The sequence below is a fragment of the Saccopteryx leptura genome, chromosome 3, assembly GCF_036850995.1.
Source record: "Saccopteryx leptura isolate mSacLep1 chromosome 3, mSacLep1_pri_phased_curated, whole genome shotgun sequence".
Classification (NCBI taxonomy): Eukaryota; Metazoa; Chordata; class Mammalia; order Chiroptera; family Emballonuridae; genus Saccopteryx; species Saccopteryx leptura.
Genome location: NC_089505.1, coordinates 84,490,348 through 84,517,304, shown reverse-complemented (window position 1 = coordinate 84,517,304; position 26,957 = coordinate 84,490,348). Strand labels below are relative to the sequence as shown.

Sequence of the window (26,957 nt, the reverse complement as noted above, 5' to 3'; positions counted from 1 at the left end):
TGCTTACTCCAGCACCCGCCCTGGGGCTACACTGGGTGCTTCCTGTGTGGACTAAGTTGCCTTAAAAAGCCCCACCTTCTCTACCAGGGCCCAGCCTCCCAGAGGGCAGGCGGGTAGCGGACAGGAGACCTGGGCCCATTCTACTCCTATCAATGCCATTGGCGGCTCTAACCCAAGGCCCACCAAACCACTTCAGACCCTGTGTGGCCAAGGAAGAAGCCGCTGCCGGCCACAAGCCCCCCCACATACACACACACAAGCAATGACTTCCTGTTCCTTCCAAGACTCTGGCCCGCCCCCACGTCTGAGTCGATTCATAAATATAAGGCGGTTCATAAACACAAGGCGTGCCCAGCTCCACCATCTCATTGCCCAGCAGCCATCCCAATGTGCCCTGCCTGCCACCGCCCCATGACTGGCCAGGCGGGGGGCTGGCCCTCGGGAAGCAGGGAAGTAGGGAAGTGCCCTCCTCCTCCTGAAGCTCTCACAGACCTCATAGAATAATTCAGCCTCTGTATTTTGACTCAAAACAAAGGAACTTTTAAAAAACATTTCAGTTGAAACTTGCATAATTCTTTCAGTGGAGAAATCCTCCCCAACTTTCGCAATCCTTAGAAAGAGACACATTATTGCTGCTTGTGTAACAGTCTCCCAGCCACAGAGAGTCCGGCTGCCGGCCGCCGGCCGCCAGCCACGGACACCTCCCGCCAGATGGCCTGGAAGTGCCCGGTGGCCAGGGGTGTGAGGCAGGGCTGGGGTCACACTCCCCAGACTTCCTCACCTCCTGTCCTGTCTGCCCTCACCCGAGACCCCGCACAGACACGACAGCTGCTGCAGGTAGGCTGACAAACCCAGATGCCAAAGCAATGGCCCTACTCTCCTGTCCCACCCTAACTGCGGGACCCTGAGGGCCACTCAGAGACCCTGCTGCCCCCAAGCAAGACGCTCCCTTCAGGGAAACCCTGGAAAGCAAGGGGCCCAGCCCAGCTCCAAAGAACGATTCTGGAAATGGGCACAAAGACCATTCTTTGAGCAGCATCCAGACGTGGCTCTGCTCACTGCAGACAGAGGGCATCAAGCAGTCCACACCCTCCCTTGCTCGCATGGCTGACTACAGGGTGCAGGGCAGAAATCAGAGGCCTCTCTCCGGCTGCTGGTCCCCCATTTGAGAAGACACCCACCCCCAACCTTTGCTCTGGGCAAACAGAAGCACAGATTACATCCTTCTGTATGGGGTGGGGAGGAGCACCAAGGAGCCTCACCTTAGGGCATCACCCAAGATGGTACCTTATCTTCTCAGCCAAGCGTTTGGAACCAGGAAGTACCACAGAACCTCACCAAAACATACTGTGAGCTAAGTGGACAAAGAGATAGCTGACCTATAAATCTCTGCCCAGTCCTGATGGCCTTGGGTACACACAGCCATTAAAGAGGTAGCTTCCTGGAAGAAGCATGCTGGCCAGTCTATTCCAGCATGATGGAACGTTCCTCATGCCATTCCTTCCATGGGAATCTCAGTTTAAAAGAGCAGAACGCACCTCACTCAGAGAGAGTCCACGGCCAGGACCCCCCCACCCCACCTCGTCCTCTGCACCTAAAAGCCAGTCATTCCCCAGTAGGAATCATGACATTCAATGCTTCTCAATGTTAATGGCCTGCTCAGGCCTCTGCTTCAAGAAAACACTGCCCTCTGATCAGGGAAGAGTCTTCATCATGTGACACAGGGAAAACTATTTCAACATCAGGAATTCGGACAATCTAGTCATGGACACTCATGCTGCACACCATGGGCCATCGGGCCGCCTGCCCCTAACACTCATCAGCCACACGACAGAGCGCTGCTGCAGAAAAGAGCCTCCCAGAACTCCGATGTTGGAAGAACAGAGCAGGTTTTTCAGTCTAACAACCAGAACGCAGGACAACCAGCAGTACTTTCGAGGAGCCCGTTTCTTAAACACACAGAGCCAACCCTGCCTGGGCCCCAGGGAGGCGGAACATGGCGCTGTCATGCCCTGAAAGGGAAGCACCTGGTTACCCAGCAAGGCGAGACGAGCAGCCTTACCCTGGCAACACCCAAGCCTGCAGCGCCAGCATCTCCTGTGACTGACAGCAACCTGTGCTGCTAAATATCAGTCCAGCTCAGTCCAAACACCATTAGGCCCCCAAGAGGGAGGGGCAGAGCGCAGGCCTTCATCTTGCCATGCATTCCCAGCAGCAAACGACACATCTCCACCCACTTGTGACACCAACACCTAAACACCCGCAAGAAATAAAACGTCAATAGCCACTACTTACTACAGTCCCCATCTTACACACAAAGAAACTGAGGAACAGAGAAGTTATGCAGCATGCTCAAAGTCACACAGCCAGTAAGGGACAGAGTAAGGATATGGAAGCAACCCCATGTGGTTCCACACCCAGGCTACCCTCTGTGGATACCCACGGACAGCAGCCAGAGGGCCTATGAAGTGGCTCAAGATAGCCACAGCACTCACTCTGTGGCCCTATTCCATTAGTGGTGTCATCAAGGAAGGCCACATGAGACACATCACCTTCACATGGTTTCCAAGCTCAAAGCTGGCACCCACCCCACACTTGGTTCCACACTGGGGCAACCACAGTAACCACCAGCACACCGTGGCTGGGCCACCGGCTGGACCACAGGCGAAGCAGAGCAGCGAAGGTGATAGGGCATCAGGGACACCACGAAAATCAGCAACCCCTCCCACCATCAATGCTACAGAAGCGCTGACTCTCCCTCTGGTAGGAGACCTGGCAACACCTCGGCCACCAACACCAGGGACTCACTTCCATCTCCCAGAACCCTCTGCCCCAGGGGAGCCATGCCCCTTACAAAGAACAGTTCTAGCACATTCTTTGTTTCCACTTTCCTCATCCTCAATACATCAAAAATATTAAAATCAGCTATAAAGGAAATGAAGAAATCAGAACATATCCTATGAACACACTGTCAAGAGGCAAATGGGAGGAACAAACGGAGAAAGGCAGGGCACTGGGAGGGTCTTCCCAGGCAGCTCCTTCCACAACAAGCAGGGTCTGGGCAGCCGTGGGCACCCCCCAACCCAGAAGCTAAGACCCTCCTCCTCACATGGTACCTCTGGCAATGTAGACACACAAGCACACGGCTGCGCTGGTAAGATTAAAAGGGGACCATGCACCCCAAAACTCCCACCTGTGCCATCATAGCACAGGCAGCAGGACAAGGGAGTAGGGCTGGAAGGAAGAGCCTCAGAACCAGCAGAAGCGCAAACAGGAGCTTCCAGAGGTGCAGGCCCACAGACAGCTGGGGACAGAGGTCTGGGGACGCAAGAACAGAATTCAGACAGTGCTAAGGTTTGGCTATGCCAAACCACAGCCCCAGGCCACCACTGTGAGGACAGGACTGGGCTGCCACTTAGGCCTAGAGATCCTAGTCACTTGGGAAATTACTTTTAAATCAGTACATGAGGTATCTGAGCAGCTCTGAGAAGATCAATGAAGGAAAAGGGGCAGCACTGACCATCTGTTCAAATGACCAGAACAAAAATGTGCTCTGGCCAGTCACTTCTCTGTGACTGGCTTAGGGGACTGTCCTGCCCTAACCCCAGGCAGTGCCTGGGCCCGTGAGCTCAAGCCAGGCCTTCCCTGAGCCTAAAGATTCCTGTGCCCAGACCCACAGAGCCTGCTGAAAGGGAGCCTGAGCGGAGGTCTGCAGCTGTAACAGAAAGACAACCCCAGGAAGACAAGAGCCCACAAATACACACACGACCCAGATTTGGACACAAACACAGATGCAGACACACTCGGTCAGACAAGACCCTCTGCTGTCCACTCTGAAAACAAGTGACATGCCACGGCCTTGCCCAGCAGCTCCAGTCGGCCAGAACCCACCAGTCCTACACCCAGGGTTCCCTCAGGCCACGATGGCTGTCCAGAGTGCAGCCACACTAAACAGAAAGGACCCCAGTCCGCAGAGAGTGCCCATTGTGCCACCCAGAGTCAACTCCCTGTCTGAACTGAAGAGCCCAGCTCTTAACCTTCTCACCAGCATCCCCCTACCCCACCCTGCCCATCCACTCAATGGCAACCCCACAGTCAGCAGACAGCTGCCACCTGGGCACTGGCCTAGCCAAGGGCAGAAATGCCACCGAACACATGCACAGGCATGTACACGCACACAAGCGGTGGCCCCCTCCAAGCACAAGCGACAGGCCCTCATTTTCCCCAACCCCTCCTCCGCTCCTCGAGACTGACACTCCGCTGGAGGGGCGCCCAGAGAAAATCGGGCGGGAGCCACTATTCACAGATTCAGAAAAAGAAGTTTGATGCAATAGCTGAATTAATTAGGCCTCCCAAGAATAGCTGAGCCACTGCAGCATTCTGTGTGTGCAATTTAATAAGCCTGGATATTTAAAAGGAAAGTTGCAAATACTTGGGGAAGGAGCAGATGCTATGAGAAGTTGGTGAGGACCTCAGTGATTGGTTTCAGTGTCTACTGGCCTGGGAGCTGCCTGGATCACACACCTTCCCTGCCAGGCAAACAACAGAGCCTGGGCCAGGCCCTCCCTGCCCTCAGTGCCCTCCAGTGTTTCAAAGGGAGAAGGAAATGGGCACGTCCAAAACAAATCCAACTCAGGACCCTGGGTGCCCACTGATTAGGCCCGAGCACAGTGCCCAGTGGCCAGTGCCTTCAATATGGGAGGAGACTCTAAATTCACTCCCTCGAAGACTCAGGGAGAGGCACAGAGCTGGAGTTCCTAAGTCTCAGCCCCAAAGCCACCTCGCCCAGACACCTGGCTTTGTTTTTGAGTGTCTCTCAAGACTTCAAGGCACAAAAGACCGTGCCTGGCCAAGTACTGTCTGCTGGGAACCACAGGCAAGCACCCCTCTCTATGAGCTTGGGAGCTTCAGGGTGATGGCAGCGCCCTTTGCCCCCACCTGGTCTGGACACATCCATGAGGCTCTGACCTGGGCCCAGTTCAGATCTAACTTCCCAGGACACCAGACAGGAGTGTCTGAGGTCTGAGGCCTGCGTTTCCCAACCTATCTGGGCAATTGCTGTGGGCCTCAGGAAAGTATCTCCACTCACCAGGCCAGGCCCCACATCCCCCCAACCCTCCCAAGCCCAGCAAACTGGCTCATCTTAAGGATTGGGCAGGAGAAGAGCCTTCTTCCCAAGCTACAAAGCCATCGCTGGGGACTCTGAACTTATTCTGATTTTCCTTAAAACAAAGCAAAACCCTGAGACGCAGAGGGAGACAGAAGCACAAGTCCCAACCTGCAGAGACAGAGCCCCTGGTCGAAGATGGCCCCCACCCTCTCCCCAATCCCGCCCCTCCCACTCCCTCCTCCAAGACAGGTGGGGACACTCACCAGGGGCACCCGCCGCTTGTACTTGTTGCCGTAGTCAAACTTCTCCTTCACATCGTCCAGGCAGCGGCCGAGGCGCGCCTGCTCCTCCTTGCCCGTGTAGTCCTGGCTCAGCAGGATGTAGGCCCGCCAGTTGGCTGAGTCGAAGCCCCAGTGGCAGGTCCGGTTCTCAAGGGCCTTGTGCGAGTGCACCACGAACTTGTGCGGCGGGTACATGAGGCGGCAGTCGAGGCACTGGATGCAGGCGGCGCTCGGGCTGCTGTAGAGCTCCGGCACCAGCAGCCCCTTGCACTTGCCGAAGCACTCGTGGTACACGCGTACGCTGCGATCGCTGAGCTCCAGACCCAGCGCCAGGCTGGCGGCCAGCTCCTTTTTGCAGGGCGGCGGGTAGGCGCCTCCGTACAGCAGCGCGTTGCACAGGCGCTCCGCGTCCGTCTTGGTGATGAGCCCGCACGAGGGCGCCGAGAAGGGCAGGATGCCCATGACTTTGAGAATCTCCAGCTGGTCGGCCGTGCAACGCGAGCAGTAGATGTGCAGCTCGTCGCACACCGAGTTGATCTGCTGCAGCGAGAAGTCGCGCAGCACCGAGTTGAGGATCTGCGGCAGGCACAGGCGCTTCTCGCCACCCACCACGAAGCACGAGATGGTTTCGCCTTCCAGGACGGTCTCGCAGCGCTCCGTGGAGCGGTCGGACGGCATAAAGAAGGGCCCGGGCAAAACGGGCGGCGGCGGCTGGATGGCGGGCAGGTGCAGCACAGGCGGCGGCTCCGCAGCCGCGGGAACCGGCGCCGGCACCGCGGCCGCGCCCGCCTCCTTGACGCTCTCCTTCTTGTAGGCCTCCTGCGCCCAGCGCGCCGAGAAGGCGGCCGGGCCGCCCAGCGAGCTCATGGAGCTCAGGTGGAACTGCTCCAGCGTCTTCTGCAGCCCCGGATGCGGCTGGAAGCCGCCGCGACCGCCCGCCGCCGCCTCCATGGTGCGCTCCGACTCCCCGGACCGCTCCCGCTCCCGCGCGCCGGGGCCCCCGCGGCCCCCGCCGCCGCCCCGCGCGCCCCGGCGGCGGCCCCGGCCCCGACCCCGGCCGCCCCCCGCCGCCGCCGGCTCCCGGCCGATCACGGCCGCGGCCTCTGCCTCGCCCGGGGGCGCGAAGGGGAAGGCGGGCGGGGCGAAGGGGTCCCGCCGCTGGAGCCCGCCGCCGCCCGGGCCCGGCGCCACATCCACGCGCCCTGCGCCGCGCCCGCCGCCGCCCGGGCCCCCCGCGCGCCCCCCGCGCGTCCCCCGGGCCCTAGGCGCGGGGCATGCCCCGGCGCGCGCCGCCAACGCCAACGCCAACGCTCGCGGGCCCGGGGCTCGCGGGGGGCGCGCGGGCAGGTGCCGGCGCCGCGAGGCGCGAATCGCCGCGGTGGCCGAGGCCGAGGGGCCCGGGAGGAGCGGGGGCGCGGGCGCGGGGCCCGCCGGGCCGTCCTCGCGCGGCGCGCCGCCGCCGCCGCCCCGCTCCTCCCACCGCGCGGCGCCCGCCCGGCTCGTCCCGGTGGCGCTGGCCGGCCGCGTCGCGCCTGCCGCCGGCCGCCCCGGCCCGCGCCCACCCCGCCGCCCGCGTCGGCTCCGCGGCCCGCCTGTCCGCCCTTCGCGAGCGCGGCTTCCGGGGCAGCGGAGCGCCTATGCGGTGGCCCTCAGAGCGAAGCGGCGGCGGCAGCGGCGCGGGACTCGGCGTACATCCTCCCGGCGGCTCGCTCCGGCTCGGACTGAGCGCCGGGCGCTGAGCTCACGCCGCCGCCCCGCCCCACGCCCCGCCCCGCCCCGCGCCACTGCCCCGCCCCACGCGCCGTCTGGGCCGCGCGTCCGCCTCAGCCGAGCGCCGGCCAGGAATGCGACCGTCCCACCGCCGGCTCTTCCAGGAACGCGCGCTCCCCCCACCCGCCCTCGGGGCGCTCGGCCACGCTCGGCTTCGCTCGGGCCTCTCCGCCTGAGACTCGGCCCCGTCCGCTTGGGGTTCGGTTTCGCTCGGACCTGCCCGTCCTGGAACTCGGCTTCTCTCGGTTTCCTTTCGGCCCCGCTCGGCTCCGCTCGGCCTCCACCACCCCTCTGGTCTGGGACTCGGCCCCACTCGGCTCCACTCGGCCTCGCCCACCCGGGGCTCGGCCCTACTCGGCTTCTCTTGGCCCCGCCCGCCGGAAGGCCGCTCGGCGGGGGCGGCGGCGGCGGCGGCGGCGGCGGCGCCGCTGGGGGCCCCCTTTCCGGCCGAGGCCGCTTCCTGCGCGGCTGGGAGGGCTCTCCGTTCCGGCGCCGCCGCCGCCGCCGCCGCCGCCGCCGCCGGGGCCCAGAAACCCACACGCGGCCTCTCCACAACCGCAGACCAGCTGAGAAGCGGGCGAGACGCCTCCCGACCCCCTCAGTGACGGGGACGCTGCACATCGCGGGGCCCCACGCACGATGGCAATGTCACAGCACGACCCAGGTCCCCACACACGACGGGGACTCCGCGCAGTGTGGCCCCAGGACCCACATAGGACAAGGACGCCAGAATCACAATCAGGATTACTTACTAACACATTAGGGTAGAAACACCCCAAAGACACCCCCCACCACCACACACGCACACACACACGCACACACACACGCACACACGGGAGACAGATATGCAGCCTGGCCCCGGACCCCCACCTGATGCAGTGAGCGCGTGCACACACCCCAGGGACATTGGACAAGCAGCACCCCCCATCTCATGACCCTGCACCCTGGTCCCCACCTCACAGCCAGCAGGACCATTGGCCAGCGTCTTCAACTCCCAGCTGTCCAGGCGCAGGACTGCCGGCCGCAGGGGGCAGGGGCTGCGTGCCTGAGATGGATGGCCCTGCTTCCGGGGAACTGTGCCCCATCCCTGGCCAGGTCGCTGCCAGGCCCAGGCCCAAGGTGGGTCCTCAGGAACCTGGCCCCTGCCTGTCTGGAGAGGACTGGCATGACCCTTACCCTGCAACCTCCAGGGCCAGAGAGCCACATACTCATCTGCAAGACACCTGGGGTGTGGCCACAGAGAGACTCTGCCCGTCCTTCTGCCACACTGGCTGTGTCATGAGGGAGACACAGAAACTGCCTGCTAGGAAAAGAGCAGGGGACAGGCTTAGACAGGCGGGCTGGGTAGTCCCCACAGGAGGTAGAGTCTCTCAGAAACCTTAGGGTGGGGACTTGAAATCAGGGGAACATTCCTGGCTGTTTGCACCTAAGTGAGGACAGAAGGACAGGCCAGCCAAGCTAGGCAAGCAGTAATACCTTTTTCTCCAAAGAATAAGGGTACCCCACCTGGACACTGGGGGACACGGGGATGCCTACAGTGCTGGGCAGAGGCAATGGTACCACACCCACTCTAGCCTGGGTGACCTTCAGCTTGTCGCCTACTGCTGCTACCTCCCCAGTGGAGGCTGACCCCAAACCAGTGCTCCTGGTGGGCAGCGCCTGCCCAGGGAGCTGACCGGGCATCTCTGCTGGCCTTAGGTGCAGGCAAGTGTCCAGAGAGGCAGCTATGGTGGGCGGGTAACTGCACACCTCCAGGGCTGCGGACACGCAAGTACCCAGGGTGCGGTGGGGGTCTGAGATTAAGGGTGGAGTGGTCAGGGCACACCACCAAAGAATGTAAACCTTCCCCCTGCCCTCACCTGTGCCCTGGGTGTGGGCCATCCATCCTTGTCGCCCCTCCCATGCGAGGCTTCTCTGTGCATGAACATAAGAAGATTGGAAAAGGGTTATTTAAAAACCAAAGAAGAGAGACTTACTTGTTTTCAGAGATTGTTTCCGTGGCCCACACTTGGGCCAAAAATGTTTGTGTCGCATGGAGAGCGTCAGTTCCTTCCACGTGGATGTGAATCTCGTGCCGCCTAGACAACCTTGAATTAACAAAGGTGGTTGGCATTCAGAGGGCTGGCCAGGAAGGGTTTCCAGACAAGCCAGGAATCCTTCCTGCTCTTTCAGCCACTGGGTACTACCCACTCCTCAGTGGGCCATGCTGGTACCCCTGTTCCCTTTTCCTCTGCACCCCCTGGCTTTGCAGGGCTCAGGGAAGGGGTCACAGGAAGAGGCCCGCCGAGGACACTTTCACGCAGCCACAGAACCCAGAGTGAAGCTCCCATAGATGTGCAGGGGTGTGTGGTGGGAGACAGGCAAAGGAGGGACGAAGGTCCCTGAGATGCAGGAAGGGCAGTTGGATGGTCTCAAAAATGTACTTATTGATGGAAGTGGAGGCCTCCTCCTGGTGAGATGGTGGAGTTTCTGGGAACAGCCAAGCCCTTCCCACCCACCTAGATCCAGGGCAGCGTGTCTACATTGAGCCGGCCAGGCCCTGTCTTCCCAGCCTGGTGGGGGCACTCTGGCCAGTGACCCACTCCTTCCACTGTCCCACGAGCATGAGCCAGGCACCATGCTGGCAGGTAGAAGGTCCATCCTACAATCACAGCAACACTGAGGGTTGAGGCCAAGACCCGGCCCTGGCCCAGCTGTTGGGTGTCAGCAGCTGGTAACTCAGGTGTTTGGTCACTTGATAAGTACCTGTAGCTTACACTCTGCTGACATGAGCCAGGTTCTGGGACCAGTCAAGTTCCCTACACGTGGCTCCCATCTCCTACCGGGAGACTGGCCTAGGTTGGACAACACTGCAGGTGGTAAATGAGGTCCCAAGGAGACTTTGAGGGGCTGGGGGCTGGCCATAGAGCCAGCAGCACTGCAGGACCAAGGACATGAGGGTGGTGCTGGCAATGATGGAGGCTCCTTGCCTCGGGAGAATCTCAAAGTCCCAACTAGGGACTAGGCGGGGAGGCTCAAATCAGTAGGCCTCTTGGAGAGACCCCAACACTCAACTGGCCTTGGGTGGACAGCTCTGGCCTCCTGGCTCCCATCAGCCCCCACTCCCCACTCCTTGGGAAGCAGAAGGAAACACCTGGTTGCAGCCAAGCACAAACCACCATGATCAGGAAACGGCCACTAAGATAGTGTCTTAAAACTGTAAGATTCTCGAGTAACATGATCTTGATAAAAATTCAGAAGAGACTTTTGTCTTAATTTTGGTTCCACTAAAAGCAACCTCAACACAAAGATGGGTACCAACCTTCTACTTGGGAGGCAGTCCCAGGACACGCGGCCAGGGTCAGGGAGAGGGGAGGCCCTCAGGCTCCTCCTGGAGTTAGGTCCTGGGGGGTAGCAGGTAAGGAGACAGCCACTGGGGTGGGGAGACTGACTACAGACTGGGTTGGGCAAATAAGGGAGCACAGTACAGGTAAGGACAGTCGGGTTTCTCCGCGGCAGAGACAGGAATCCATAAACTGGTAGGGACAAGTGAACCATGTGGTCCCAGGGTAGGAATTCACGATTAAGGCGTTTCGATGTTTACCAGCACACAGAAAAGCTACAGGTTTGGATGTGTTCATACAAACCTCTGAAGCATCACCAGCTCAGTCCAGTGACAGGCCCCGGAGGGAGGTGATACCCCAGCATCGGTGAGCACACCGAGAACCCACGTCTTGGTTTCTAAATTTCTGTCCTCTGCGAAAAGGAACTAGAATTTTCTTCAGAGAGAATATGGCTGATCCCAGGGAGAGATCACGATGCTGTCTGGAACATCTCACTGGCCGGGAAGTATGGAAGGGCTCAAAGCAGGGACAGGTCAAAAGGACATGTAGCCACCCCTAGGGTTCCCCCTACCCCCTGCCGCCAGGAAATCAGAGATCACAGTGGTAGTCACTGATTATAACCATGGAATAAAATAGGAAACCACAAGTCCATGTGCATTTCATTATTTATTAAAATAAATGTATTTATTCTAAGTTGAAAGTTTGATGAGAAACGGACTATTTGCATAGTTTGACAGTTGTTCCCACAAGGTTCCCGTTAATCACAAAGGGAAGAAGAGCGAGCAGTCCTAGGGGAGACACTGGCTGGCACCATCATAACCGAGAGATCAAAGTGGACACCCTCGGTCACTGGATCAATCACAATCCTGTCCCACACGTCACTCCTGTGACTCTTCTGCCAAAGAGGCATAACCTGTGCTTTTATCTGACTGTGACGAAACCCCAGACACCCACAGGGAGGGACTTGGTCCAGGAAGGGCCCAGAACCCTCAAAAGTGTTAGGGAAAGGCTAGAAATGTTCTGGATCCATGGAGACTAAAGAGACAGGAAAGCTTTGTGCCCTGTGTGGTCCCAGGCTGGGTCTCGTTACTAAGAAGGTCGTTAATGGGACAACCCGAAAAAGCCTGAGCTGTGGTCTGAAGACCAGACAGCAGCAACCATGCCTGGGACGCGGTGCTGTGGTCATGTTGGAGAGAGTGTCCTTGGCTGGCAGTGTGGTAGGACACCATGTCAGCAATTACCTGTCAAATGCCTGGGGCGAAGGCAATTCCTGCACTCATCTTGCAACTTTTCTGAACGCTGGAGACTGTGAGAAAATACAAACTACGTCTTGAAGGATGTCCCGGGGAGGAGGCATGAAACATCTGTTTGACCTTGCTGAGATTGAGCAGCCCAGCAGAGGCCACGGGGAGGGGGGGGGGGGAGGAGGGGCCTAAGGGGACAGAGCAGGACACCTGGAGCATCTACTGCGGCTCCAGCCGCCACAGCGAGGAGCTGCTCCTCCCTGGCCCATCACAATGCCAGCCAGCAGAGAATACAGGTGCACTTTTTAAAATGTTCTGTGAAGATGCACCAGCAAAGGAAGCCCCACAGCACCGGAGACAGGATGGCACGTGAGCCCCAGGTGAGCAGAGGAGGAACAGGCATAGCCGTGGGTCTGGCCTCACACCTGCTGGGACGGAGTCCAGGTCACAAGCCCTCTCTGACACAGGGCTTCCGTCCAGACAAGACGCTCCGCTCCGAGAAGGGACTGTCCAGTCTACGAAGTGGGGGACGAAGGGGATATAGAGACTGCTCTCCGGCTTGGAGGTGCCCAGAGGGCAGCCAGCTGGTCCAGGACGGGAGGACAGAAGGTGCCAGGGGAAGACAAGGTATGTGCGTTCAACAAGGTAAAAAATGACATGAGAGCCTGTGGGACATGGGGGGTGGCGGGGAGCAAGCGGCAGGCACAGAGAAACACCAGCAGATGGAAAACTAAAGCAAGGCAGATAACTCCAGGAAAAACAAAGGGGAGATGGCAGCCGAGTTCACTGTTTGGCCTGGCGGCAAACAATATTTACATAGTTGGAATGACCTGTAAACAACCCAAATGATGAAATGCCTCATTTGGGAAGATGGATGAAGAGAGTAAGGGTGCGTGCTGGCCGAGGGTGCTGGGTGAGAGCCCCGGACGGCTCACTATGTCCAGAACTGGTCATCAGAGGGAATGTGACGAGAGAGCACATCCATCGTTCAGAAACACGGAGAAAAATCAGAGAACAAGCAGCTAGAAGAATCAATGGGGCTGTGGCCAGGATGCCGGGCCCATCGGGAGAGACGCGGGGACTGCTGCAGACTTGTCACAAGGATGCTCGCCCTCTAAGCTCTTTCTGTTTTTTGGTTGTTTTTTTTTTTTAAATCTGTGTATCTTTCTTTGGTAAGAACTAAAACAAACAAACCAGAACACTAAACTAAAAATAAATAACAAAGGGAAACAGGCCAATGTTCCCAGCACAACATGGCACAGTTTGGGATGTTCAAGAACATGCTCTGAACAAGTTCATCGATGAGAGGGAATTGAAATGGAACCGCAAAAGTGTTAGCATTGTATGATAACGAGAACACCTCCGATCAAAGCCCCGACACACTGTGCCACAGTGGTGCTTGAGTTTCTACAGCCCTGGCAGTTCCTGTGTCGGAAAACAAGAGAGCAGTTTTTGCCGAGTGAGGGAACTACAGATATTTTTAATTTCTCCTTTGTGCTGACCTGCATTTTCGACTTTTCTGAAAAAGCTGCTTTCGGTTTTGTTGTTGACCTTCACTGTGGTTTCTCATGGACCATTCTGGCCAAGAGAGACGCGCCCCCCCCCCCACCTCCTTCCCTCATGGAACCTTCTGTGGGGTCAGCTGTGGGGCCCATACAAGAGCTACTCGTCCGTCCCACGTGGCTGAGGGTGTGTGTGTGTGTGTCTGTCTCCCCGTTGGGTGGTCCAGGCTGGGGCCTCTGCAGGGTCACACGTGGGTCCCAGCCTACAGCACGCAGCCATGACCTGCCTCGTGGGGTCAAGAGAAGAAGCCAGTGATGCCTGGGGAGCTGGGCAGAGAGCCTGGCCCTGGGCATAGGAGTCCCACTGTTCTTACCCTTGGGAATGAGAGGGCAAGCCCAGCGTGCCACTGCGGGCACTAGTCCAAGAGGGGACAACTGCCTCCTAAACCCTCCCATAGCCCACTGCAGACAGCAGCCCACGGGCCTGTCCTCTGCCCAGGAGCTGCCCTTGTCTTCCTAGAGGTGAGAGGAGGGAGGAACAGGGGACCCCTTTCCCGTGCCATGCAGAGCTGTCCAAATGTCCACCCACGGCTCTGTGGCACTGTCCTCCAGACAAGCTTGGCATCAGCTGCCGGATGCAGTTGGGGCAACATCAGAGCCACCCAGCCTCTCGGGGCCTGGACAGGGCATTGACAGTCCTGCAAGCCAGATGATTGCTTGGCCAGCTTCTGGACCTGCACCTGGTGGGGGCTCAGCCCAGGTCCTGGGCCCCAGGCCCGGGAGGCAAGGCTGGCTCTGGAACCCCTTCTCCTGGTAAACCCCTGACTAGCCCCTGCTGGGCCAGCACAGGGCACTTTGTGGTTGAGGAGAAGCAGCAGGAACAAAGAGGAGGTGACACATGGGCTTCAACCTGTCTGGGGCTCTGAACCTAGGGGGGTCTGCTGGCCCGGCTCTGGGGACATGTTCTTTCCTCAGTTGGTGGGTCACAGCGCACAACAGAGAGCCTGCACCACGGTCCTGTGGCCCCGCCCCCACCCGCAGGCCCTGTCCTCTGAAGCGTCCTGTGCTGTTCTGAAACGTACACCGTGCTGGCCGTGGCCCGCCTGGGGCTCTGGCTGCACCCAGCCGATCAAAGGGTGGCCGCCTCATGCCTGTGCCCTATAGCCCTGGGCCTGCCGGGGCCCCAAGGCCAAATCTCTGGACCTACGTGTAAAGCACGAGTCAGGGGTGTGGGGACAGAGGAGGAGGAACTAGGCAACCTTCTGTCCCCTTGCCCCACAGACATTGCGGAATGCCACCAGGTGGACAAGGGTAGGTCCTCGCCTGCATGAAGTTTTCCACCTGCACCTTTCGAGGATGGCCTCCCAGGGCCTGAGCTATGGACACACACGAGCATCATGCTCTCAAGGCACTGCGGGGTGGGGGTACCATCTCCGGTTCCCTGTGGGGCACACCAAAGCTCGGGGTGGCCCCGACACCATGTGGCAAAGGGCCAGGAGCCTGGAAGAAGCCCAGCCACCGCTGCAGGGTGGGGATGGGTGGGCTCTGAAAATGGGCGGCGGTCAGAGGGTGCGCTGAGGACAGCTCTAGGAACCCCAGAGCCCCTTGCCTTCCAGGCACACACACTTGACCAGCCAGCAGCTGAGGGAAGCCCAAGGTCCACCTCCCAGTTAGATGGAGGGAGTCGCCTGGCCTAGCCCCCCAACCCTGCCATGGCTGTCCCCTCCCTCCCTCACATTTGTCCCTCTCCACAGCACTGGGACACGGCTGCGTTTCCCTGCGCATGGGCCCATGGCTCCTCCAGCTGCCTCCTCTCTGTCCATACGTCCTAGGAGCAAGGTCTGTGCCATTCTACTTTCCAGCACCATCCTTGGCCTTCCTGTGCCTCCTCCCCAGGCCCTGGTGTCATCGTCACTCAGCCCATCATCGCCCCTTCTCTGTCAGGGGTCTGAGCACTTCCCTGGCCCTCGAGTGAGTGGAAAGTGGTCTGACGGAGGTGAGGCCAGTGCCCCAAGCCCATCCCCTGCCGGTGGTCAGGTCCCCCCAGATGGCTACCATGTGGGTCGGGGGCACTGTCTTAAGGAGCCTCAGGCCTAAGGAGTCTCTTCTGGAGACGGGGTGGGCTAGGCTGGCCTTGGGGCTTGGGCTGGTCACAGAGGAAGTGAGGGGACACCACATCCCAGAAAGAAGGAGGCTTGCATGGGTGGGGGGCCGGTCTCTGGCAGGAAGGGAGAAAGGGGAGGCCTTTCTTAGAGCAGCATTCCCTCCCCACCCCCACTGAGTGGGTGGAGGTAGGGCGGGATGCAGGAGAGCAGAGGGCAGCTGGTCCCCACCCCTCCAAGGGTCCCTAAGCTGCACTTTGGAGGGTCTTGGGTGACTTAGAAGGGCCCCGGCTTTGACATTGTGGTCCTGCCAACGTTAGAGTAGCAGGGAGGGGAGAGGGGGGAAAAAGGGCCAGGCCCAGCAGCCCCCTCCAGCTCCATGAGCCCTGGGCCCCTCTCCCCTCCCCAGCAGGACCCCTCCCACCCTCCTGCCGTCATTCCTGGCAGGCAAGGCAGTGAGCTCACTCGTTACATAAGGCATGTGAGCTATTCCCCCTACACGGGGCTCCGTTTCCCCCTTTCCCTCTCTAAGCACCAACCACCACACACTCAGGGGGTCTGGGCCATGCTCAGAGAGCTCCCACCCAGCCCCCCATCCCATGTGTGTGTTGGGGGGGGAGGCTGCCTCCCCAGGTCCTAACCCCACTGCCCCTAGGAGAGGTGTCTGCAGAAATGATGTTCCTTCTAGGCGACAGAAGGGCCGTAGCCCCAGGGCCACACTGGTGTTTGTTGGTGACAGTCACTGTCTAGGATAGGGGTGATTTTCTTGTCTTGGGACTAAGCGGGGAGTCTCCCCCATTGGCAGCCCCCACCTGGTGCTCTGGCTCCTCTTCTGAGGGTGCCTGGTCCTCCGAGGGCCCCAAAGCTAGGACTGTCCTCTTGGTAGGAGCAGCAACCAGATATCACTTTGGTTGGAACAGAAGACCCTACTGAAGTGCCCCCTGGGGGAAGGAGAGGACAGCACTGTTTCTGGAGGTGGGCACCCCCTCCTGCAAGCTGCAAGGGGTGGAGGGGCCAGGACTGACTGCTCTGTCTGTCCTCAGCATCAGGGGAGAGGAGTTCAGGGACCTCCTGCCTCATTGCTATGGTCTGGGACCAAGGGTAACCTATGAGGACCCAGTAGACACCCAGAGGACGCAGCGGACAGGATGTGCAGGCAGCGTGTGCTGGCATTTCAAGGGGTCCTGGGAGGAGCAGGAAGGAAGGCCACCTCCTCGCCTGAAATGAAAGTCCCTGAGGGGCAGCAGGGAGGCCATCACTTCCAGCTTTTCTCATGAGCCAGGGGAAACAGGGTAGGGACCTATCGGAGGCTCAGAAGCCCTTCGACTGGCCTGGCCTGAGCCTTGCAGCCTTGCCTTCCTCTTTCTGCAGGAATTGGGGAGGAGAGTGGAGAATGCCTCCTGCGCTGACCTCTTCCAGCCCCGCCAAAGGAAGCCTGCGAGCTTGCTCGGGACTTCCAGACATCTACTGCCTGGAGCCTGTCACGCTAGCCACACCCTAGTTGGGGACAAAGCTCTCAGGCAGCAGGGGGACAGGGGAACCTCGTGCCAGCATGTGGCGGCAGAGCCAAGAAACCCTGAGGCTGCCCCGCTCCCCCCCCCCCCCCCCCCCCCCCCCGCGGTGGACTCGCTGCAGCCGCAGCCCCGGGGCCTCCAGCACTGCCAGAAACAAGCCCAAGCTTTCCTTTCTTTACAGAGACTTGCGTTCTTGGAACTTACACCCTCTTGGGTTTGCTATTTTTACCCACCCTGAGCCTTCCGGTCTCCATGGCGACGCCTCCAAACAGCAGATTCCAGGCAGCGATGACGTCACCTTTCCCTTTCCTGCCGCCCAGGCCTGGAGGCACTGCCATGGCCCCACTGCAGGCCGCCCTGGGCGCCTGCTCGTGCCTTTCAGCTCCCCGGGCCAGACCCAGGGTCTGCCGGCTGCCACCGGCCTCGCTGCCCTGTTGGCCCGGCGCTGCGGCATCCGTGGCAGCGCCCTCCTTTTCCATGCCCCTGAGAGCAGCTGTGCTGGATCCCCAGGCAGAGGGCACAGGCCCGGGAGCGGCCCCCTCCCGCTTGCTCTCTCGGAATCCCTGCCACCCAGCTGCCCTGTGGGAGCGGCCATGGGCCCCCGTGGTGCAGAGGCCGGAGCAGAAGGCACCAGGCCTTGCTGGGAAGCCCCTGCAGCGTCCACATCAGAAATGGTAGCAGTGGCAATGGCTTGAGGGGGCAGTGGTTGCACCAGGAAGGTCTGTGGCCTGATCTGTTCAGCTCCTGCCACGGTGCCCATGGCATCTGGTTGAGACTCTTGAACACCGAGACCAGGGCTGCTGCCCTCTTTCTGAGTGGTGGACACGTCCAGGCCTCCATCCCTCCCTCCTGATCAGGCAGCGGGATGAAAAGCCATAACCCCTCCTCCTGGGCCCAGGTCTCTTGCCGTGGTCACCAGGCTGTGTCTCTGGCTGGGCCACACTTGACTCAGCTGTCCTGGCAACACCCAGCCTGAGCTCTGCTCTCAGCCTCAACAGAGAACCGGGACACTCCAGGCTGGGGGGCCACCCCTGACCAAGATGGGAGGGTGGGCTACCTGCACCCTGGGTTCCCCCTCCTGGAGAAGCACCCCTAACCCTGGGTGCTTGCCCTGCTGTGGACTCATATTTGCTGAAATGGCTGAGAAGCCTTACAGAGCCCCACGGGGCAGGCGAGTACTGCTTGCAGAGCTGCATCCCCCGCCTGGTCAGAGAGCTTTCCCCTGTGGCCAAGGACCCCTGGGCTTGTGGGGGCCTGCCCCCACCTGTGGGGTGCTGGGGTCCCATCCCCAAGCAGGCCTACTCCTCCTATCACCCCATATGACTAAATAAACTCCAAACCCTCCCCCACCATCTTGGCCTGGAAGCAGACATGGTCTGGGGTCGAGGGAGGGGAGCCAGCCAGGCTGTCGGGTTTTTTTTTGGGGGGGGGGGCTAGAGCCCCTGGAACAGGCCAGGCTGAGGGGCAGGATCACGCTGTGTCCCGCTGGCATCCAGAAGGGCAAAGAAGACACCGAGCAGATGTCTCATTAGCAGCAGTCTCTGCTCCCAGAAGGTGGTTTTGAGCTCACATTCCTGCCTTTCTGATGGATTTCAGGTACGAAGTCCCAACTCGCCTCTGTCTGACAAGGGCGAGCACACTCGCAGGTCTGGGCACGAGGCCGGCAGGTGGGCGGCCCCATCTGCAGAACCCCACACAGACATGCTCACAGAGAGGTGTGCAGAGAACGTGGCAGGCTGGCACAGGTGGGCCTTTCGACCAGCCCTGCCTCCGGGAGCCTCCCTGTCCTAGGGCTGCGTCCCCCCTGCTGAGGGTGTGTGCAGGAAGGGGCTGTAGGAGAGAAGGCCCATGGCCGTGGTGGTGTAGACCAAAGCCTGCTCCCCGAGTGAAGGTGACTCTAGCAGGGAGGTAACCATGGCTTTTCCAATTAAACCCCTACTTCGACCAGCTTGGACATGGGGTCTGGCATCTCACTGTTACCCACGGGCAGCCCTGTCCGCCCTTTCTGGGCCTCTGTCCTCTCCAGCTTCTGTCCCTGTTCCTCCTCTAGACCCTTTGGGCCCCCTACAGGAGGCCCCTGGTCTGAGCTCAGGTTCCCCTGGGGACTCCGGCCTGAGGAGCAGTGTGAGTGGGACCAGTTGCCCGAGGGCTTCCCTGTGACCAGCAAGGGCCAGCAGAAAGGGTTCCTGCCCCAAGGGCTTGCAGACCCCAAGTTTTAGATTAGAGGGGAAATGCTTTAGGAAGAACAGGGCAGGCCAGGGCGAGACGGGTGGGGAGCCACGTCCAAGGGGGCATCTTGGGCAGCAGGGTCCATGCAGAGGGGTGGAGGACAGGGTTGTGAGAAGAGCCTGTTGTTCACGCCCAGGGGCTGGGGGCTTGAGAGCAGTGCTCTGAGCCCAGGAGGCCCGAGAGCTACGGCCATGCTGGCAGGCTGGGATGAAGCGCTGCCCTGGGGAGTCAGGGTTGGTGGAGGAGGCTACCCCGAGGTGGGGGGCACCCCGTGCCTCCACTTTCGTGCTGGGAAGACTGAGGCCAAATGAGGAATTGATTTGAAACAGATGAGGCTATTTTTCTGAACATTTTGTTCCCGGCCCTTCCCCCAGCCTGGCACGGGGTTGGAGTGATCAGCAGAGAGGATGGCCCCTTGCCCTGACCCAGCTCAAGCCCCTCTGTGGCCCTGAGGCGACCCCTCCCTGCCCGCTTCCCTGCCCACTCTGGCCGCAGTTGCAGGGGTTAAGTAAACAGGCAACTTCAAAGGCAGGACCAGAGGCTAGTGGGACCCGGGCACAGACAGGGCAAGGGCTGCCTGGCCTGCCACCCAGCCCCACACCCAGTGGCCCCACGGATGCCACAGGGAGGGTTCCTGAGGCTGAGGCCTGGCATTGGCCTCTACCCAGCATCTTCCACAGACCGGTCCACCTCCAGGCCGTGCGCTGCCCAGTGGGCGCTCGTCCCCATGAGTAATATTTAACTTGGAAGGGCTGACGGACAACTGCAGGGTGGAAGCTAACAACAGGTTTGGATTGCAGTGTGCCTGCCAGGAAGGGGGAGGGAGGGAGGGAGAGAGGAAGAAGGCAGGCAGGAGGCAAGCCTGGTGAACCAGCTGCTCCAGGGGACTGCTGGGGCCTGGACCCCAGCAAGGCCATGGAACCACCTACCCCTCTAGCCACAAGGTCCACACTGTGTGTGTGGCTGAGTCCTTGTAGCCTCAGTTACCCCTGTGGGAACCACCCTAGTCAGGAGGAGCCGTGGGCTCCAGCTCTGGGGCAGGGACCCAAGATACGCGCGTGCGTGTGCGCGCACACACACACACACACTGCATGAACATACACACATCCACCAACATGCCGATAAACCCCCATACACACATATCACGTGAACACACACATACACAAATGCACCCAGATGCATGTACACATACACACCCATGCACACACATAATGGAAACACACTCATGCACACACATGAATATACACACCTGCTCACAAAACACATAGTTGTGACCAGAAGGTCTGCTTGCAGCTCTGAGATGTCAACACGAGGACAGGAACACCTGGGAAGCAGGAGCAGAAGTGCAGCCCGAGCATTGGGGTAAGGGAGGGCAGGACGGCGGCCAGCGGCCAGGACAGGGCTGTCCCCAGATGAAGGTCTGAGCCCCCAGGGTTGACCACCAGTGGCCCTGGGGCAGGACACCTGCCAGCGTGCCCTCATTGGCTCTAGGGAGCTCGGGTGCCCTGTATCACCCATTCTCAAGGGCGCCATTCACCCATCAAGCCCAGGTTCATCCCCCACAATTTCCAAAAGCGTTGGGCAGCGCGGAGGGGCACAGGTGAAATTCACCCCCGTGGCCATGCTGCCTGCACCCACCAAGTCCTGGGCACGCTGGGCAGTTAGTGGGCCCTGGGGCAGTGGTCCTCAGAGAGGGAGATTGTGACAGGCACCTGGGGCCCCTCTTTATCGCCACAGGGTCCCTGTGGCTGCAGGGCCCTGCCTGAAGCCCTGGGAAGACCGAGACCTCAGCAGCATCCTTCCTGCACACCTGGTTGGTGGCTTTTCTCTGTGCCTGTGGCCAGAGGCTCTCATTCCATGGGGTAGACAAGCCACTGTTTGGGAGCCCTGGGCACCCCAGAGCTCGTCACAGTGGGGGGACAGCTCCCTCAAAGGAGGCTGCTGCCAAGGAGCTTCCCGGGCCGCTGATTAGTGCTACTCCTTTTCAGGGTCTTCCACAGTCAAAGATGCAGCAGGAGACAGGCACAGGCTAGTGACATGGGCAGGACGAGCCTCGAGGCCTGAGGACACCAGAGGGACGCAGCCCCAGTTGCCGGCAAGCCAGCGGAGCAGGTCAGTGGACCATGGGTGCTGCCCAGGGAGGCTGACCACAGTAGATGCAGAGAGGGCAGTTGGGCTGGGTGCGGTCAGCACGGGCAGTCCTCTCCCTCAGGCCTTGGGGGCAGCCAGTGGGGACACCTGGGCACCAGGGTTGGGAGGAGTCGGCCTCACCCTCTGCGCAGCACGTGGGAGAGGTGCCCTGGTGCTCGGTGTGCCCAGCACCTCCCTCACTCCCTGACCCTGACCTCTCAGATGCTCTAGGTCAGCAAGACCATTGGCTCGGGCAGCACAGCCCAGGAGACCTGGGTTCAAGTCCCAGCTTGCTGCGAACCGTCACATGGCCCATGACAAGAGCACGGAGGGCCCTGGGCCTCAGTAGGTCCATCTGCCCACAGGTGGGGGAGGAACACACCTCCATGGCAGGGCTGGATGCAGGTGAAGGGGCTGGTGCCCTGGAAGTGAGTGTGAGTGCAGAGTGTGGGCACCAGGGCTGCCCACAGGGCAGGGGTGTGGTGGAAATAGAGGGCAGGCCCAGCAGCTCACCTGCTCCGGCCTTCACATGGCCGCATGGTCTGGGTTCCAGTCTGGATCTGAGAAATGGGGGAGCTGCCCCCACCTACACCCCTGGCAGGGCCTTGTGGCGGGGGGTTTCCAGCCAGATTGATCTGGGCGTTAAGGGGCTGGTACACTCTCCCCTCCCTGAAGGGGCAAACAGTACCTGATCCAAGAGAGGAGGATGGCAGTAGGCTGACCCACAAGCGTGGTGGCTTCTAGGACTGCCTAGCTCAGCGGCATCCAGCCTGGGAGGTGTGGCCAGTGCAGGCCTGACCAGCACTGTGTGAGGGGCCTTGGGCCCCAGAGAAGCCTGGGTCTCCTGCAGAGACTGCAGAGAGGGAGGAGATGATGGCGGGGTGAGCATGGCGGGGCGAGCTGCTACTGGGATGTTCCAGCCCCCCCCCCGAGAGCCACTGTGGGGGCAGCTGGTTAGGGGAGTGCCACTGTCCTGGGAGGTGGCAGCCCAGGGAGGCGCCCACTGCCTGTGGTGGACTGTCCTCCAGAGGATGGCTCCACAATAAGTCATGTGTCCTCAACACCCAGCCGCCTCACCCTCCACTGCCCGAAGCCCAGCTCTTCCCACCCCCCATCTCCCTCACCTCTGGGGTTTCTCCAACTTCCTGTTACTCCTCCTCCCCAACCCTTCTCTGAGGGGCCAGATGGCCTGAAGGGGCCTCAGGGACTCTGAGAGGAGAGGCCAGCTCTGGTCCCAGGCTGCTGAACCAGCCGGGCCCTCCCTCCTTTCTGCCAAGTATCCCAGTGGGGCCGGCAGTGTGGCCAAGGGGTTGGAGGCCCCGGGGGGAGGAGGGAGACGGGAGGCAGTGAGCCCGCTCAGTGGCGGCTCAGTGGCCGGGGGGCTTCGAGCAGCTGGATAGGTGCCTGAGTGGGGGACATCATCCCCGCCCACCTCCTGCAGTCTGTCCTGGTTCCATCCCTGTCCTGGCCTCACCTTGGCGCCAAGTCACTGCTCTCACTGGCCAGACAGTCCCCTGCAGACCTCAAAGGGGACACTGGGGACTCTCCAGCCTGGAGGGTTGCCAGGCTGGGTAAGCAGGAGCAGCTCAGCACCCACCTCTGAGGCCCTGGCCCCAGGGTGGTAAGAGTGGGTGAGGTCTGGGGGTCCCGTCACTGCTTCTGCCTTCTGAATGGTCCCAGCTGTGAGGTCCATGGGCCTCTGGGCAGAGAGCTGTCTGCCCTCTCTTGCCACCCTGGACCAGACAATACAGTTAGGCCCTGACCAGCTGCCTACCTGGAACCTGGCAAGTGGAAGGGGAGACAGAGACCCTCTGCCAGGGGCTGGTGTCCCTCATTGTGTTATGGGCTAATGATCCCATGACCCCTGGTTGCTGCGGGGCCCTCGGGCCCAGTGAGACGCGGAGGCAGATGCTAAAGAGTTCTCGTCACAAGGAGAAAACTTCTTTTCTTTCCTTTTTTTTTTTTTTTTTTTTTGCATTTTCCTGAAGCTGGAAACAGGGAGAGACAGTCTGACAGACTCCCGCATGCGCCCAACCGGGATCCACCTGGCACGCCCACCATGGGGCGACGCTCTGCCCACCAGGGGGCGATGCTCTGCCCATCCTGGGCGTCGCCATGTTGCGACCAGAGCCACTCTAGCGCCTGAGGCAGAGGCCACAGAGCCATCCCCAGCGCCCGGGTCATCTTTGCTCCAATGGAGCCTTGGCTACGGGAGGGGAAGAGAGAGACAGAGAGGAAGGCGCGGCGGAGGGGTGGAGAAGCAAATGGGCGCTTCTCCTGTGTGCCCTGGCCGGGAATCGAACCCGGGTCCTCCGCACGCTAGGCCGACGCTCTACCGCTGAGCCAACCGGCCAGGGCTGCTTCTTTTCTTTTTATTGTATCCATAGGAGAACAAACAATAGCTAAAACCTATCCAATGCATGTGAACCAAAACATATGCCTTAGACAGCAATGGACGTCAATTATTTCTCAATAAATAATTGAGGTCGGCCCTGGCCGGTTTGCTCAGTGGTAGAGCGTCGGCCTGGCGTATGGGAGTCCCGAGTTCGATTCCCGGCCAGGGCACACAGGAGAAGCGCCCATCTGCTTCTCCACCCCTCCCCCTCTCCTTCCTCTCTGTCTCTCTCTTCCCCTCCCGTAGCCAAGGCTCCATTGGAGCAAAGATGGCCCGGGCGCTGGGGATGGTTCTGTGGCCTCTGCCTCAGGCACTGGAGTGGCTCTGGTTGCGGCAGAGCGATGCCCCAAGATGGGCGGAGTGTTGCCCCCTGGTGGGCGTGCCGGATGGATCCCGGTCAGGCGCATGTGGGAGTCTGTCTGACTGCCTCCCCGTTTCCAACTTCAGAGAAATACAAAAAAATAAAAATAAAAATAAAATAATTGAAGTGGGGTACAGGGGAATCACTCAGCAGAGATGCAGGTAAACTAACACCAGGAGCATGGCAGGGCCCCTGGGGGCGGTGAGGGTGGGTGGGAGGGAGGAGGCCCCTCTCCCTGCAGTACCCACTCACCCCTGCCCCACAGACCTTTAACCTTTACTGCCAGGGAGGTCAAATAGCCAACCGTCTGCTGACCCCTGCCCCAGCCTCTGTGTCTAGGCTGAGTGCTGGGGGGGGGGGGCCTCTGTGCCCTGGGGAGAGAGGAGGCCGGCAAAGTGGGAGGAGAAGAGGTAGAAGGTGTGGGGGGGGGGGGAGGAAGAAACCAGGGAGGACTGGAGGGACTGCCACAGCTGGGGCCCAGGGGCTCCTCCGCTGGACACCCCACAGGGTGGGTCACACCAGGAGCATGCCAGGCCAGCCCAGGGGATGAGGACAGCCCCTGCCGAAGCGCCCAGTGAAGGAGACAGAGCTTCCCATATCAAATCTCCCTCACGTAGAAGAAATGAAATGGGAGTGTCATGGAGGAGCTCAGAGCAGCCACGTGTTTGGGCTGACAAGGTGCACGGGACAGCGGTATCTCAGCCAGCACAGAGCTGGTGGATAAGGCAAGGCTGCTGCCCTGGGGCCGGGATGCGGGGCCCACTCTCTCTGCCCAGGAGGCACATGGGTGTGAAGCTGACTAGCCCTCTGTCTGCAGGGTCACCTCTCAGGTCCCCCTGCACTGGGGCATGGCTGACAGGACACAGAAACCAGAGAAGTGGGCTCAGGACCCCAAGCCATCCCTAACCTGACTATGCAGGGTTTTCAAGCAGCAGGTGGGGCAACGGCTTGGAGAGGCCCCCAAGAGCCTGTGCAAGTGTCCTGGGGCTGCTGCACATGTGGCCACCCACTGGGGCCATGAAAACAACAGTCCTGGCGCTAGAAGTCCAAACTCAAGGTGTTGGCAGGGCCAAGCTCCCTCTGGAAGGTCTACGCAACCTCCTCCCTGCCTCTCTCAGCTTCCAGTGATGGCCCCAGCCCTCCCTTGGCTGGTGGCCGCATCACCCTAATCTCTGCCTCTGTGTCCAGGCTTCCTTCTTCTGATACGGACCAGCCTTGGTAATACTGGATTGAGGACCCGCTCTTAGCCGGCATGGCCTCATCTTAAACTGGAGGTCCCATTCACAGGTTCCCAGTGGATGTGGATTGGGGGGAACACTGCTCAGTTTTCTTTTTTTTTTTCTTTTTGCATTTTTCTGAAGTTGGAAATGGGGAGTCAGTCAGACAGACTCCTGCATGCGCCCGACGGGGATCCACCTGGCACGCCCACCAGGGGGCAATGCTCTGCCCATCTGGGGCGTCGCTCTGTTGCAACCAGAGCCATTCTAGCGCCTGAGGCAGAGGCCACAGAGCCATCCTCAGCGCCCGGGCCAACTTTGCTCCAATAGAGCCTTGGCTGTGAGAGGGGAAGAGAGAGACAGAGAGGAAGGAGAGGGGGAGGGGTGAAGAAGCAGATGGGCGCTTCTCCTGTGTGCCCTGGCCGGGAATCAAGCCCGGGACTCCCACACGCCAGGCCGATGCCCTACCACTGAGCCAACCAGCCAGGGCTGCTCAGTTTTCTAACACTCTTAAAGCTCAATCTCTGCCAGACTCACATCCTCTAGAGGACGCTGCCTGCGATGGTCCCCTCCCACTCAGGATGTATGGACTGGTCCCCTGGCCAGGCACCCGCTGAGGTTCTGGGGACATGTAGGTGGGCAGAGTGTAGGCTTGTCCTCCTGGGAAGTCAGACAGCACCCCCAGCCCTACAATTCCCACTTGTGGGGCAGGAAAACCCAGGAGGGTGATGAGTGAGACAGTTGGGGGGGGGGGACAATGTGAACCTCATGGGAGTGACAAGGTTCACTATGAATGCTGGGAGAGGGTAGCTGTCCAGGAGACAGGTGGTGGCCAGGATAGGGGCTTGGAAATGACGCCACCGTCTTTCTTGCCAGCCCCTCAGCTGCCCCTTGACTTTCAGGCTCCTGGGGTAGGTGGGGGCTGGAGGCTATGACGGCCCTTGGCTTTAGCCTGCTGACCTCTGGCAGTCCTGGCCATCGATGCCCATGGCTCTGCAAAGTGAAGAGGTGTTTTGAGACCCTGTCCCTGTACCAGTGTGTATGTGTGGGGGCACCCTGCATTCTGGTTCTGCTGCCCTACGATCTGCCGATGTTTCCCAGGCAACTGATTCAATCCAGCCTGTCTGCCTGGCGCTCACACACCCACAAGTGCCACCGCCTGGCTCTAGGCAGGCTCGCCTGCTTGGCACACACAGGCTGGCAGGAAGGTGAGGCAGAAGGCCATCCTCGAGGCCATCCTCACCCAGCTATCAGGCATAGGCAGGGTGCCCTGGGTGGGTGCTGTGCCCTCCTGCTGTGGATAAGCTGACAGCACATGCCCGCTGGCTGCTGGTTTCATTTGAAAATTGGAAGGGGCTGATCCTATTGTTGCCTGAGCCATCTTAACCCCACCTGATGGCAGAAACGATTCCCAAATATCAAAGGAGGGTCTAGGGAAGTGACGTGTGGCTTGGATCACCCCAGCTGGCTCTGAGCTGGACCCCTGGGGTGTCAGGGGCAAGCCTGCCCCCTCCACCCCCATGAGAGCCAGGAGATCCTTCAAACCCTGGCTCTGAGGAAGCCAGGAGCTGAGACACCTGTTGGTAGCGGAAGGTGTCAGGAAGGGAAGGGTGCCTTGGAGGCGGTGAGGGGTGTAGTGGTCTTGTTTATCTCCCACCAACATGTCAGTGGTAGACGAGGCCAGAGGATACAGTGAGGGCCCAGCACTGGGCGGCTCCGTGTTGCAGGGTAGGCCCGACACCCCTGCCCCCTCCAGCACTTTCTATTTGGGGAGGAGGG

The 26,957-nt window shown here is 60.3% G+C and overlaps 1 protein-coding gene across 2 annotated transcripts in view; it reads right to left on the bottom strand.

Moving 5' to 3' along the window:
* The window catches only part of SKI (SKI proto-oncogene), a 65,333-nt gene extending 58,991 nt beyond the window's left edge, over window positions 1-6,342 (bottom strand). For both annotated transcript variants that reach the window (XM_066374826.1, XM_066374827.1), the window contains exon 1: window positions 5,374-6,342. In XM_066374826.1, the coding sequence (XP_066230923.1) occupies window positions 5,374-6,342 (969 nt within the window). The remainder of the gene's footprint in view (window positions 1-5,373) is intronic.
* Window positions 6,343-26,957: the final 20,615 nt, after the last annotated feature.